The 15,739-nt window shown below is 36.6% G+C and overlaps 1 protein-coding gene across 2 annotated transcripts in view; it reads right to left on the bottom strand.

Annotated features, from left to right (window-relative positions):
- Positions 1-15,739, bottom strand: part of lg21h8orf34 (linkage group 21 C8orf34 homolog) — a 77,539-nt gene that overhangs the window by 2,505 nt on the left and 59,295 nt on the right. For both annotated transcript variants that reach the window (XM_044105343.1, XM_044105345.1), the window contains exons 12-13: positions 9,586-10,076; positions 5,882-5,978 (exon numbers count right to left, since the gene is read on the bottom strand). In XM_044105343.1, coding sequence (XP_043961278.1) covers positions 5,882-5,978; positions 9,586-10,076 — 588 coding nt within the window. The remainder of the gene's footprint in view (positions 1-5,881; positions 5,979-9,585; positions 10,077-15,739) is intronic.

The raw sequence follows: 15,739 nt of genomic DNA, 5'->3' as shown, positions 1-15,739 counted from the left end.
CTGTTTGGAGATATGCTAATTTAGTAGCTGTGGTGCCAAGAAGGCTGTAAAGAGCTACTTGAAGAGTTGCCAGTGCTGAGCGATCAGGACCAGGCTGCGTCCTTCGAAAAAGTCAAATCCTTCTTAAAACTTTCAGATGATTAATCTGGTGTATGTGGGGTAAATGTCACCAACAAACGGCCACTCCAGCTACCAGTTTTCTCTAAATAGCACCCAGGACCATTATATGCAGGTACCATAAAAACTCATCACCATTTTGCCATAGAAGTTTTAGTTTATCCTTAAAATTGTCAGGGACTATCATGCTATCCTGGGGACAAATCAAGATTTCATTGAATTACAGTGAATTCAAACAGTTCTTGATGCACCTCAAAAGACCTGCAGAGATCATTTCCTTCCTGGTGGGTTTTTAATGTCACGACACAGTGTCAGTGTGAAGGGGGGTGGGCTAAAAAAAAAAAATAGAAAACTAAAAACGGCAGAAGCATACACATCTGTAATTTGTTGCCAAGAATTTAGGCTTAACAAATATGCAATTAGGGTATCCAGAGCAGAAATTGAGTGTGTTTCTCTCAAAGACTTGTAACCAACACTGCTACATGTCCAGCAAACCTGTTTCTGATAACAGGCAAATGAAGTAACACAAACCACTTGTGAATGCAATAAATAATGAAGACTATGCAGGATCTCAAGAGGCCAATAAAAACGAACAAAACAAATATTTTCACTGTGTGTGTCATCTAAGGTATTTTTACAGATGTGCAGGAAATAGCAGGTTTCGCACACAGCTAGTGAGACAAAACGAACAACCTTCATGTGTAGTGTGGGATATGCGATTAAAACATTGTTGAAGTTTGTAGAATAACAGGAAATAACTTTGGATTTTCCACAACTTCGGAGGTCTCAATTTGGACACGTCAGCAGGGATTCCATGTGAAAGGTTTAAACACACTAATGATGTGACGTGATATTTCACTGAGAAAATGGCATAAGGAAAGACAAATATTTTTATCTCTTTCTAAAATAAACCAATCAACAGTTGTTTGTTTCATTTGTTGCTATAGGATATTGATATTCAGTATTTGGAAGTAAGAAGACTTAATTTTTATGTTACTTTGTTCCTCCGCGCTATTTTTAAAACTCAAAAGCTACCGTGATTTTGCAGCTTTTGAATTGCAGAAACAACTCAAAAGCTGTTTTAGTTTTTGAGTTCAAAAGCTTTAAACTCAAAGCTTACATCCATACATCATTTTATCTAATGTATAGTTTTATGCATCATACGAAACTGTGATATATCCTCCTGTGTCCTAGTCATGGATTTGATTTTTAATATGATTTAGTATAATTTCTTTTAAAGAGGGAAGGAAACACCAGTCACAGTTTACCATATCAATCATCTGACCTTACAATACTGGCAAGAAAAGAAAATGCAAAGCAGAAACTATACAGAATATCTGTTATCAACTGATGGACAGAAAGGGGTTGTCTTGTTTGATGCTGCCCTAAAGGACATGCAATGAGTCACACAGAAGAAATGACCAGCATAGCAGCATCAGAATGAAACATTTTCCTCAACAGTATCAAATGCCTTTTATCTTTTTATTGTCATCACCTTAAAAGATTACAAGAAAGTCTGACCAACTAACAGTTGGGAGTAATGAATCCAACTCAGAAAAATGAACATAAAGCTTTCAGCTAAGGGTGTCACAACCCGTCGAAGCATAAAACTTGCTCTGGAAAACACTAAAGAATCTGATTAAAGGGTTGAATTTGTCCTCTGAAGATGATTTTCTTGTTTCCCCCTGACTAATAACATCTTTCTCATGAACTCACACAAAGACATACAAACCAGATTTGAGCGAACAGTCCAATGGGGCTTCTCTCACGCCATAAGGTGCTTTGTCACGACTTGTGGCTGCTGGGTTTCTCTTTCTGACTTTCTGAGCCACATTTAATTCAATGTGTGCTTAATATCCTTTCTCAATATGCCACTATCACTGCCAAGGGCTCAAAGCAGACCCCCAAGGGCTATTAGGAAAACCTATCCATTTATTGTGCAAGATACGCATTTGGCAAAACAACCACCCTCCAGAGAAACTTGTCAGAGGGGTTGTATTTCCATGTGACAACCTCTTCCCTGCTTGATCTTTCCTTGGGCTAGAATTCTTGTGTCATAACGTCAGTGAAAGCTGTCCTTGCGAGTCCCACATGCAGTTAATTTTCAGTTTGAGTAACTGATCTTTGTTTACTGTAAAAACATAGTTACACTTAATTCAGGGACAATTCTTATTTCATGCATACATCATTTTTTGGACTCATTCATTAACAAACCAAAGTCATGAGACAACGTAAATGTGGAGATGGTGGTCTGGCTAATGACTTTAAAAAAATCCAAGCAACGATGCAGAACACTGGTCCAGGACAAGAGGTGCTGACAAGCATGTTAGATGACTGTAAAAGGCTGGTTTTGAAATTTACACTGGTTGCAATTTCCTCTTGAGAAAAAAAGGAAATACAGAATGAATTAAATTGCAAATGTGAAAAAGATAAATGTTTTGGCTAACCCCAAGTACTGTGTAAATTTATAACAAAGATTTTCCACTTTAGAGCTGTGATACAGCACACCACAAAAGTACTTTTTCAAACTTTGTCAAATTACAACCACAAACTGTTTTGTATTTTGTCGCAATTTTATGCAACAGATACAAAAACAGATACAAAAGTAGTGTGAACTTGTGATTTGGAAGGAATATAATGCTTTGCATTGCAGCATACAAGGTACTAGTAGTGCAGCATCCATTGACATTCAGAAAATGTTGATTTTAAGCCTTCTAATAATGTAAAACAGAAATAATAAAAAAAAATAAGATGATATGTTGGCAAAATCAACAAAATAGCGTGTTGTGGCAAAGACAGCATGTCGTAGCATTTACCATGACAGAACAAGTTATCTGCACTGGCTCTTGGCCAAATATAGAGGAGAATTTGCCATGGACCTATAAATACACCTGAGTTAGGTTCTCTTTATCCAATGAGGGGTCTTGGCTGTGCAAATTAACCATGCGTTTCTTTCAGTCTTTTATCTTATTGGCCAAAACCAAAGAGCAAAAGCTTTAACTCTTGAGAGTGAATCCCATGTTTATATCCTCTAGAAAGTAGAAGTACAAACAATACTTAAGTTTAACACTTTAATATGAACTAACTTCATTTTTCAACATCTGTGGAAAAGAGGGTTTCCTGATATGTAGGTATTGTTGTTGAAACACAAAGAAAGCAGAGTCATCTTTACATAAATTAAAATACTAATAGTCCAACAATGCTTTTTTTCTCCATTTCGGCTTTTTTCCTCCATTTCCTGGTTTTACTGTGGCGCGTCACAAATGGCATCATGAAGACCGCAGGAGAAAGTCGAAACTAAACATGTGGAGACATTTAAATTAGAATTAGGTTATGAAGCAATATCTCAAGCTTTGAAGATCTCACCGGGCACTGCTCAATCCATCATCTGAAAATGGAAAGAGTTTAGGACATCTGCAAAACCTACCAAGACATGACCGTCCTCCTAAGCTCACAGGCTTATTATTCAGAGAGGCAGCCAAGAGGCTAATGGTAAATCTGGAGAAGCTGGAGAGATCTACAGCTTAGGTGGGAGAATTTGTTGATGAGTCAGCACAGGAACTATATCTGGTTGCAATACAATGGAGCCCCGGATATTTGCTGTTCAGTATTTGTGGATCTTTCTGTGGCGCATAACTCCAAATTCCCTCTATTCACAGATTTTAGGATATCTGAAATATTCTAAAAAGAATGCAGCCTGTGAACCTGAAATACTTTGGTGCAATGCTACTTGACATGCTACTGGCTGGCATTTGAAAAACACCCAGTCCAGGAAAGGCATGCATTTCCCTTCGTGCTGACAGGCTGAATCCCCAAAAGTGGAAATAAGGCAAACTGTAGACATTATCAATGCATATTCAATAGCCATTTAAGTGTTTGAGGTCACAAATATTTGTGGATTTTAGCTGCCTCTGTGCATATGTTGTCCATTACACACAATACCAGGGGTGCACTGCATTGCAGTATGAAAACTTAATCAAAACACTTTATTATTTCAACGATACCAACATCAATAACAATAATCTGCATGCCCGACACTGAAATATTTTAAATAGTACCGCTGCTATATGCCAAATTATTCTTGATGTTGCCAACACCCAAAGTTTGCACCTGTGATATGGGCTACAGTCAAGTGAACAATTTCTACTTAATTTCGTTTCTGCTTGAAAACAAAATCTTGATTAGTTTTCTATGTAAATTTAGGCATCAAGGAGTAAGTCTTCGATGAAACCATCCAGGTGTTCGACTCCCAGCCTAAGGCATTTGGTAAATGTTTCTCCTTCAATTTCTACCTCTTTTCTTGTCAGATTGCTGTAAATCAGGGGTGTCAAACTCCAGTCCTCAAGGGCCGCTCTCCAGCAACTTTTAGATGTGCCTCTGCTGCACCACACCTGAATAGAATAATTAGGTCATGAGCAAGGCTCTGGAGAACTGATCTACACAAGGAGGAGGTAATTAAGCCATTTCATTCCAGCGTTTTGTGCCTGTGGCGCATCTAAAAACTGCAGGACAGTGGCCCTCGAGGACGGGAGTTTGAGACCCCTGCTGTAAATGAAGGCCAATAGCAACATCAAACTTTATTATACTTCTTATGGCTGGTAGAGTCATTTGCTATGCCTTATTTTTGTTGGTGAATTGCATAAAATCCTACTAAATACACTGAAATTTGTGGCATTTAGGTGAAAAAATGTGAAAAACTTCAAGGGGTGGAAATACTTTAGCAAGGCACTGTAGGCTCAGAGTGTTTGATGGCATAATTAGCATAGTTACAATATCATTGACTTTTAGAAGTGTCATATGAAATTGTTTAGCAATTAAGTAGAAAACCCATCTGGCTTCAAAGTCATTAAGGCCTTTGCTTTAGATCCCCTACTTGGGCAGGTGTTGCACTGTCAGCACTAAGGCTCTAAAACATTCCTCTCGATGTGTTTTTTGTTTGCTCAAATAAATCTGTTCTCTTCCAGAAATAAGTTCTGGAGCAAGACCTTAAATAATGATGAAATATATCAGTTTTCATTGAGAGAGGGTCCAGGCTGTAAATTCTTACCCATATCTCAAAGGATCAGAGATGTTTAGATAAACATTAGCCAGTGCTAAAACAAGCACAAACTTGACAGCTCTGGTTGGATCACAGAGAACTGAGAAGTACTTAGTTTCCCTCTGTTGAGGCCCTGGCTATTGGACCATAGGGCCTCATGCATCTGTATGATTTACGAACCAGAATGTCAGAGGAGGGGGCAGACCTCAGTCGAAGTTAATGGATTTTGGTTTGTTGTGCTGCAGCCAGAGCTTTACTATGAACAATTTATGATGTTCGACATCATTCAGGTGGATGGACTACATCTCGATACAGACACGCCACCAATGAGGCCAAAACAGGAAATTTCACATGAAAAACCTTCCATCCCTTGTTAGAATCCCCAACAGTGAAATATGGAAATATTCTGCCCATGTTCCAGCTACAAATTTGCAATGGATAATTTTGTTTTGCTACTTTAATGCAGTGGTAATTTATTGGGGTAAAGTGAGATGGTGAAACAAACCTCACATTTCAAGATAAAAAATGAAAGAGCTTCAGGAAGGTAAAATCATTACGGGAGCAGATTTGTGAGATGCAGATTCACAAGGGAGACACAAAAACCTGGCAAACTTGTGAAGAACTGCTTCCTTTTGGAACAGAAACCTTGATCGTCACACAAGCACCTGAATCCAAAGAGAAGTAAAAAATAAAAATAAAATGTACGGAAGAAGGTAGGCGACTCACTTTTATCCTGTTCAGGAGGCTCCATGATGTCACTGTCTGTGTCACTGGGAATATGCCAGGGCTGTCTGATGGCCTGAAGCTGCTGGTAAAACTCATCCTGAAATAGACAAAAAGGACATAACATTGAAAAATTGATGCAAGACAGAAATATGGATGCTAGGAGAGAGACTGTTATTAGCCAAAGTATCTCAGCTTGGCTGAGATACTTAATTAATTATGGCTAAATTAAAAGCCATAATTAAGGTCAGACAAATTTATGGCTTAACTAGTCATTAAAATGTAAACGTAAGACCTAAAACTTTGTTTCAGAAACTGCTGAGGTCAAGTATAAAATGTAAAGACAAGCTAATGTGAAGACCGCAATGCTGCAGTGATGTAAAAAAAAAAATGTATGTATGCCCTTTTCGTCTGTTTTCTGAGCAAATACAAAAGGGTGGGGTTAATCAATAATCAATAAGAAACAGACTGCACAAAAACCCTAATGTGAAAAGCACAAGTCAGTCTACAGAACATTAAAAACTATAAGAAAAAACCCAAATATTCAGTGTTTGAAACCAAAGCAGTTTAGGAAAATAAAAACAGCCACGTTTGATGGTCTGAAGCTGCTTTGCATATTCAGAATCTGAAGGACTTAATTAAGGGACCTACAAAATCTTCTGTCTGTGCTGCTGCTATCAACACAAAACCTGAACCGTAAGGTTTCTACGACACCTCCAGTCACAGTACACTTTTCTCACGTTTTAATAAGCCAATACAATACAAGCATGCACTTTTGTATCAGGTAAGCCTTGCTAGTACTTGATCAGTATTAGTAGCACCTGACCATAGAAACTGGGTCTTATGATATGAGGCATTATCCTGGTGGAAATAACCATCTGAAGAGGAGTGCGTTGTGGTTGTAAATGTACAAAATTATACTATAAGCAGCCAAAACAATGGTGGATGACAGGGTGGATTAATGTGGTCATGTTTTTACTGACAAATTCTGACCCTACAATTTGAATGTTGCAGCTGAAAACGACACCAATCGGACCAAGCAGGGTATTTACAATCTTTTAAGCTCATTCTCTGCACGTGTGGCTTTAATCGGTTCTGCCACACTAAGCCCCGGCCAGATCTGTCTCCATTTGCAGAGCCTGTGTCAACTTTTGAATCAATGATATTCATTTGATGATAAAATGCGCAGCTCTTGAGGAATTAAGCCTAAAAGTATCTATTCATATTCAAAATAATTTTCATGCAACAAAGAGCTTTGTTTCAAATAGTAAATGACATGGGCATCTCTAAATAGAAACTAAAAAAAAGTGTAATGAAAATGTGCTCATTGCATTTAAAAAAAACAAAAACTGACACATCAAAATAGACTTTTTTAAATGTCCACCCATTATTTATACCCACTTTTTCTGGGGGTGGGTAGTATCTATTGCCAATGATCACCACTTCATCATAGGGCAACACAGAGACACACAGGACAAACAACCACACACGCATGCACACGCACACACACAAAGAGAAATTTAGAAAAGCCAATTATCTAAAAGTAAGGTTTTTGGATAGTTGTATTAAAACAGAGTAACAAATTATTCCAGATGTTTGTTTTAAAAAATTGTCGAATTCATTTATTTAAAGGAGAAAAAAATGCTTTGCACTAATAACAACTTAAAGAAGAAAATCTGACTCCCTTTCATTCCTATTGTATAGGGTTTCAGCCTCTTCTCAGTTTCTAACCAGGCGTTCGTTTAAAGGATTTAGTCTTACACGTGAACAGGTGGCCCCAATAAAACAGACTGGGCACCCTGGAATAATGTTTTGGATAATGTCACTAAGTGTCAACTGGCGTAACTGTCAAACTGCATACAAAGGGACTGTAAAACCCCTGCCCGTCATTAGGAAAGCCTTCAAGAAAGGGCTCGTATTTAACAGGGCTCCTGTTAAGTAGATCATGAAAGGAAAATAAGAAAGAAATCCCTCTGAAAACACCTCTTTAATGCCAGGCTCATTTTTCCACAATGAAATGACATCCTACTGTACAGACCTCCGCGGCTCTGCATGAAACCCCACACGAAGAGAAGAGTGTGCACGTTTTTGCCTTGTGCACGCACTCAGTCATAATCCATCTCTGTTAATTCTCCCAAGCTTCTCACTCTTGGTGTTCCATAGCTTTGTAATAGAAAATATTTTTAAGCCTTGACCAATAGCTGCATCCTGTGTATTAAACAGCATGTGTAAAATGTATCCTTTTTTTTACACTGATGTAAACAAAGTGATTTTCAATTTAAACACTGATTTTATTTGCTGTCTAGAGAAGATGTGCTTTCCTTGAGTATCTATGGTCCACACATGGATCTACTCATAACAGACAGACACAAGGATTGCTAAACAGGCAGAAGTAAACAGCTAGACCGCCTCTGTCTAAAGGTTAAGAAAATATACAAAAACTAAGTGCAAAAATAACAATTTGTGGTCCTTGTGTTTGTGGACATTTTGTTTGCCTAGCCTATACTTTCTGGAGTCTTGTGGTGATTATTTCCAGGAAATTCCTGTGGAAACCCAGGGATTATACTGTCTGTCAAACAAGAATTTACATTTATAATGTTTTGTGCAAGTGTTTAATTATTTTTTTTCCCCTTTTTCCACATTTTGTCACATTACAAACAAAAACTTCAATAGATTTCACTGGGATTACCTTTGTTTAAAAAAAAAAAAAGAAACAAATGTCTAAAAACATTGCTGTGCTTTTGCTTTTAGCCCTCTTTTACTCTCACAACCCCTTTAAGAAAATCTACTTCAACTAATTTCTAGACCACTGAATTCAATTTGCAAACTAAATTCAGATCTTCTAATGAACTGCATGAACCATAAAGACTACAGAAAAAACATTTCAGGACTGAAGGTGTGGAGAAGCTTTAAGTCAGAATTAGAATATAAATCAATATCTCAAGCTTTGAATATCTCACAGAGCGCTGTTGAATCCATTGTTTTAAAAATTGGAAGTACATCACATCAAACAAATAACCCCTTCAGTGAAACAAGGAGCTGGCAACATTACCACGTTGGGATACTTTCCCTCAACAGACACAAAAAGCTGGTTAAGTTCATAAGAAGATGGATAGAGGTAAATACGGATCAGTTATGGAAGAAAATGTGTTAAGGTTTCCCACAAAATAATGGGGCAGAGGTTCAATTTCCAGTAGGACAATGTGCCTGACATACAGCCAAGGCCATATGTTAAGAGATGTTCTCTATCCGAGCTTTCTGAGTTTGAGGTGTTTGTAAAGAAGAAAAGGCAAAACCTGTTTCTAGATGGACAAAGTTAGTAGCTATGAAAATGTAAGTAAAGAAAAAGTTACTTCTACAAAGTACTGACTGAACACAAATGCGTACCACACTTTAAAGACACTTGTGGAAAACACATATGTTTTTCATACATTTCACAATTATGTGTTACTTATACTTATTGTTTATAGTATAAAATCACAGCAGCGCTTATACAAGTAAGGACATGATGTATAGGCAGTGGGTTTCCTTTGGCGTTTGTTTCCAGTATATAAACGATTAACTTGACTTTTCAATGTTTATAAAAGAGAAGACAACATACAGCTTAACACAATGACCTGTTTCTTGGACATTTGTAGTAAAAGATATGGATAAACATTGATATCAGTGTGCTTCAAAATCAAAATTTTCATCTGCTGCTGTCTTACCTCAGACAGATACGCCCGAAGGCTGGCACCAAGGCTGTCTGTGGTACTTAGTCCCGGAGGGGTGAGCAGTGGTCGAGGAAGTGGCGGCTGACTTGTAGGCGTCACAGGTCGGCTCCTTGACCTCCGGAATGTTACTTCTTTATGAGTGCCGGGATTAAAGGAGGAGCGCGCCAATAAGCTGTTTGGGGTCAGGGGTCTGCTGGGTGTTCTGGGGGTTTGAGTTCTGCTACCAGGGTTGCTGGGGGTCCTGCCCATTGACATGGACAGCGAGGTGGGCTTGGGGCTCTGCAAGGGGAGGCCGATACCACAGGATTTGCCTGAGAGGCCACCGGCTGGAGACTGAGGTCTGGAGATGAGGCTGGTGAGAGGAAGAGTGTCTGGTAGTGTTCGGTGCCGTAGCGGGGTGTGGAGTAGACTTCCATGTGGATTGTTGGCGCTCCGACTGGTCATCTTTCCTACTTCTGCCAGTTTGGCCAGGTCTTTCTCAACCTCTGAAAAATAAAAGGAGTCTCAATTTCAAGGCCCTTATTTAAATCTGAAGGAGAGATGTTATATTACAAATAGTGATCAAAAGAAAATATATGAAAAAAAGATCTACAAGATGACAGGAAAAAAAATAACTAAATGTTTAATGTTGAAGATTTTTTTCATAAAACATACCAAAACACATATTATTTTAACACCACAAACCTGACCTTTAACGTCATTTAACTCCATTTTTCTGAACACCCTCAAAATACCTTTGACCAACCTTTTGATGAGCTATAATCCCTTTTCCACACAGCATACTGAAACCTCAAAATGTCAATGTTTCTATGTTCATCATCCTTCAGAGCTTGATCTGAGTGTCAACATGTCAAAGAGCAACTAAATTTATTAGATTCATTAGAGTTTCAGATACATTTTTTAAAATTATCCATTATTAATTTAAGAATATTTAATAATAAATATGAAAAAAACATAAAGTCATTCAATAAAATGGTTGTAGGTTTGAAACCTTACATGTGGAAACAGATGATTGATTACTTGGATTCTTGAAACTCTCTAAAGTGCAAAGAATGCAGAAGAAAAAAAACTCCAACAAATCCCCTTTTTTGATCGACTTTCAACTCAGCTTGGCAATACGCTTCTTAAAAGTCTGACTCTGGTTGGCTGATGAGAGCCTAATGATTGGTCTCTGAGATGCCAGCGCCCCAAGGCACTTGAGCTCTGAGACTCGGATGAATAGAATTAGATGGAGGTCTGCCTGACTGAGAACCAGGACTGATTTACTGCATATATTTTTTTGTTTGTTTTTCACATCTGTGTAGTTTTTGCTACAATCAATGTTTTCTTTCATCAGCCACTTAGCTGTTCAGGAGCAACATTCAAGCAAGAGTTTTTTCCCCAATTGCAATACTAATTTCTCACTTCAATGAAGAAAATTTGAAGATTGTTTTTTTAGTTTGTGTTTCTTTCACTTCTAATACGTGGTTCTAAGAGACTAAGAAAGAAGATTAACTTAATTTCTGATAATCATTAGATCTCGGTAGTTTATTTGTGTAGGTTTTTTTTTTATTTGAATTGGAACAATGTTAATGATTACAAATTTAGCGGAAATACACAAAACCTCCTTCCTTCTACTAATGTGTATTCATGAACTTGCTTAAAATATTTAATCATAGATTTCTGATAAATAACAGATTTATTCACATCATTTAATTTAAAGTAGATATCAGTGCTATATAATACAACATCTTGGCTTATTTTATCCACCCATTCATGATTAGTTGGATTAATACATATAATTTATCCCATGCAGAACTTTAATAAAGATTTTTCTTATCGCTTTTTCTGTTTTCAAATCTTTCTTCCACAAATGTAACTGACATTTGGACTCAGTTTGCAGATCTTCGTGACAGTGCCTGTAATACTCTGTACAAATCCCAGATCACTATCAAATTATCTTCCAAGATTCCATCATAACGTCACTCCTGCTTTTGATCATAACTCAGAAGGGGGAAAAAAATAAAAATAAAATAAATCATCTGTCCAGTGGGTCTAAATCCCACTGGACAGATGATTCACAAATTTTACTGAGCATTAAAGGGGGCGACACTTGCTTACTTTTATCCTTCTTCTGGTTAAAGGAAGACAATATTTATAGATCTTGTAAACTGTGGTAAATTCAGCTTCCGCCTAATAAAAACAACAACAAAAAAACTCCCAAGTCGAGCTACAGTGAGCACAGAATGTAAGAAATTTTTCTACCCTTTCATGACAAAAACTAATTTGTTTGCCTCTCTGCTAGTTTTAGAAACAATTTTTGTTTGTGAAAGACCAGATTCTGCCAACTTGTGGGATCAACATCTGGCTCATTTTCCCTCCTTATTTGTTATGTTTCTGATACAAATGTTGGCAATCTTGTCTTCAACAAAACTGTCTGGGAGTTATCATGTGCAAGGCATAATTTCACAAGTGAGTCATCAGGAGTGAGTCCTAAACTGTGCATGTGTGGCGTCAAGTAAATAACAAAAGGAAGCATGACAAGTATTCCATAAACCTCGACTTCCTTGTTTTTGAGTGAATGGTGCTTTTGCTCCCATGCAAACAACATTTTCCACAAGCTGATATGAACCACATGTTGCTGCTCACTGACAAATGTCCATTTAGTATGCAAAGCAGAAGATGTCTGCAGTGCTACCCATCATTAAACTTAGGGAGGAAAAACTTTGTTTACAGATGTTTTCCACACAGTTTTGAGGGTTAATCTACATTTTTATTTGACAATATGTTTACATTTTTAACTTTAGATGGGCTTTTGGTGTAAGGTAGGCCTTATAGAGATACGGTAGAGTTTAATCTTATGAACTTTTTTCGTTTCTTTCATATTTGGAATGTGACTGTGTCCTAGAAATAATATAATAATTGAAGGAGGTTTTTGCTGCCATTAATTTTGTCATTTTTCATCTAATTTTCCATAGAAAATAGAGCTAGCTTAGAGCTTCGATGTTTAGCTATGGCTATTTCTTTCCCACAGTCTGCCATGAACTGAAAATGTGACTTTTCCTAGCTTTTCATTTTCATTGAATGTACCTTTGATCCGGTGAGTTTACGTTTAGTCATCTCAGCTTCCTGGGGAGCAGAATTTACTTTGTTATTTCTGCAATTAACTTTATGAACTTTCTTATGTTTTTCTTTCCCATATAAAGTATTCCTGGTTTGGTTGTTTTGTGTTTACTGTATTTTGTTTTTTGGACAGAGACAATAACAAAGCAATTGCTGCTATTATCATAATGGACTTTGTTGAAGTTGTACTCAAGTACACTTGAGTACATGATATGGACCACACTGAACAAGTGGTTCAGTGTTTAGTATGTGTCTGTATATATCCAAGACAGCCATTGACAGAGTAATTTCTGCTATTAACGCTATGTAGTTTTTTAATTGTTTTACCACTGCTTCTATTCTTTTTTTTTGTTTTGTTTGTTGTTCAAATGGAAAGGTTTGGTTCCACTGCCATCTCCTCCATTCTCAGTAAATGGGACATCTGATTAACTTAATTCAACTAAAGTATTGTAATTGGACTGAATCCAAATAACTGGATCTGAAACTGATTGTATGATTGGATTTTACAAACATAAATAAAAACAAGCCTTAAAATAAAGATTAAAAGAAAAACAAAAGTAAGCTTTTACAATGTAGTTTATAGGCCCAATAATCTGCATGCATACTTCATGACATCAAGCCTCTGTTTGTGTAACTTAAACTGTATTAAAAATAAGGAAACAAATAACCCTTTTTATTTGGTCAAATTATTTTTAGGCTGTTTAAATTTGCGGTAGTTCAAATCATACCATGACATCAGATTTTGGTTGCATTTAAATTAAGCTTCAAAACAGCACTCTAATTAACTGCACAGCTCCTGACCGTAAGACCGAACCTAAATCCAGGGAGACACCCTGGTATCACATTGAAATAAATGTTACAGGGTTCAAATAAAAAACAGTTTCTGTCTGACTTTCTAGTTTGAGTTGCTAACCGCCTACACTGTGTTAATAAATTCTCATGTGATTATTATTTTCAATCGTAAACAGGATATGTTCGTTAGCTGTCTGTTCCCATAAACCCGATGTGTTGTACTGAATATTTACAATTCTAATGAAAACACCACATGTTTTTGTTCCGGAAATCTTCCTCCCTTCCATAAACGGTTATAAGAGTCATGATCTTTCTGTAAACCAGCTCTACAAACTTCCTAACATTAAAAGAGCAGTCTAATAAAAGCAGCATTTTTTTTTAAGATTCTCTGCTGCTGATATGGTAAACATAGTTCTACTTTTACAGCAACTGATGTGAAATGACAGCTTCTGGGGATCAAAGATGTGGAAAAATACACACATCAAAAAACAGCTGGTATTAAGCTTGCATCGTTGTGATTTGAATTTCAGATTAAGGAGACAGAGAAAGAAAGCAAAGTGGAAAATAAGACAAAGAAGGAGACAAGAAGAAATACAAACAGACCGAATCTATTAAAGCCCTTGATCAAGAAGCAGATGCACGTGCTGAGAGTACATAGCCACAGCACGCTATAAAACCATTCAGAAATCATGCAAGGATTATTGGGTCCCTCCTCTGAAAATAAACAAGAGCACTAACGACATACTTTGCCTCCAGGCCTACAACTATGCAGAATGAAGCCTGCTGGAAAAATTAAAACACCACCTACTGAATTTAGTAGAAACAGAAACAGTATACTTTTCCAACATTTCAATGTTTATGATAAAAAGATAATTCAACTCCGGTACAATTAGAGAACTTCCAGACGCATCCATTAGACCATGAGATTATATGAGAAACCTTGTTGTTCAGTTGCCCTCTATGTAACTTTTCTCACAAAAAAATTGTCAAATTTCCTAAGTCAACAATTGTTTAAAAATGCAATAAAGAAAAAGGAAATTAGACATTTGAATGATGTACAGTACCTTAAAAAGTCATTAATACCACTTGAATAAGAGAAACAAAAGACTCAAAAGGTTTTTCCACAGCATTGCAAAGCAATCAGACAGATTCTGTAAAAACACCACTGCATGTCTTACAAACTTTCTGATGAGATAAAGAAAATAAACAAACAAAAAAAAAAACAGATTTCCAAGAATATTCTACAAAAATTTATTTAAACTTTACCTAAAACATTCAAGCTAATTCTGAGTATATATGAAAAGTTATCTTGTTATTTCATGTTTCATAATACTTCAAAAGATATCCAAATTGATCTGGTTCTATGTGAAAAAACTTATTTGACAACTGTAATCTCCACATGCCTGCAATAAATGTAAAACAGGTTTAAAAAAACATATATTCTCACAATGTGCTGCAATAAAACAAAGACATAAATCAGTCTAGCAACTTTTTAAACAAACCGTGATTCAGTGACTCTGAACCTGAAGAGGAAAATCTGATGTTATTTATTCTGAACAGTAATTTGCTTGCATTTAACAAAAATAAATTTTCTTTCTCAGTCATGAGACAAATTTTATAGTCAAGTTGAAATACTTAAATTATTTTTGCTTAAACATCTAGAATGAGCCCTGTGCTAAGAAAGCTCGATGAGAATGGTTAATACACGCGAAAAATAGAAATTAAAGCTTTTAGCAATCTCTGCATTAACAGAAATCACTGTCTTTCTGTGTCATCTTAAAAACATATGCTACTTTGTGGACAAAAAACCTTCAGTTCACTTTGTTCAACCAATATACTTGAAATAATTCTCGTATGTGACGATATGTACAGGCTCCTTACACAGTGTGATGCTGTCAAACTGAGTGGGAAGACATGCAAAAAACAAACAAGTGTGTGACACATGACACTAAGTAGCGCCTTTCCCTCTAACCTACATTCCAGACTGCAATCTGTTTCATAAACCAATACATATGTGATGAAATGGTGACAAAAAGAGCCTCCAACTCTCTTGGATGTCATACATATCAAAGATGAGAACTGGATACCATGAATAATGTAGGTCAAATTGCTAAACAATTCCACATTCCTGGAATATGTCAATCTATAGCAAAGGCTATAAGCAGTTCAGCGGTTTCATTAAATCAACCTGACATCACTGGAATTAAAACAAATATTAACCATGTGGAGAGTGACATTTTTATTTTTTCTTGTA

This window comes from Gambusia affinis, linkage group LG21 (assembly GCF_019740435.1).
Source record: "Gambusia affinis linkage group LG21, SWU_Gaff_1.0, whole genome shotgun sequence".
In the NCBI taxonomy this organism is placed as follows: Eukaryota; Metazoa; Chordata; class Actinopteri; order Cyprinodontiformes; family Poeciliidae; genus Gambusia; species Gambusia affinis.
This window is presented reverse-complemented; position numbering and strand designations above follow the sequence as displayed.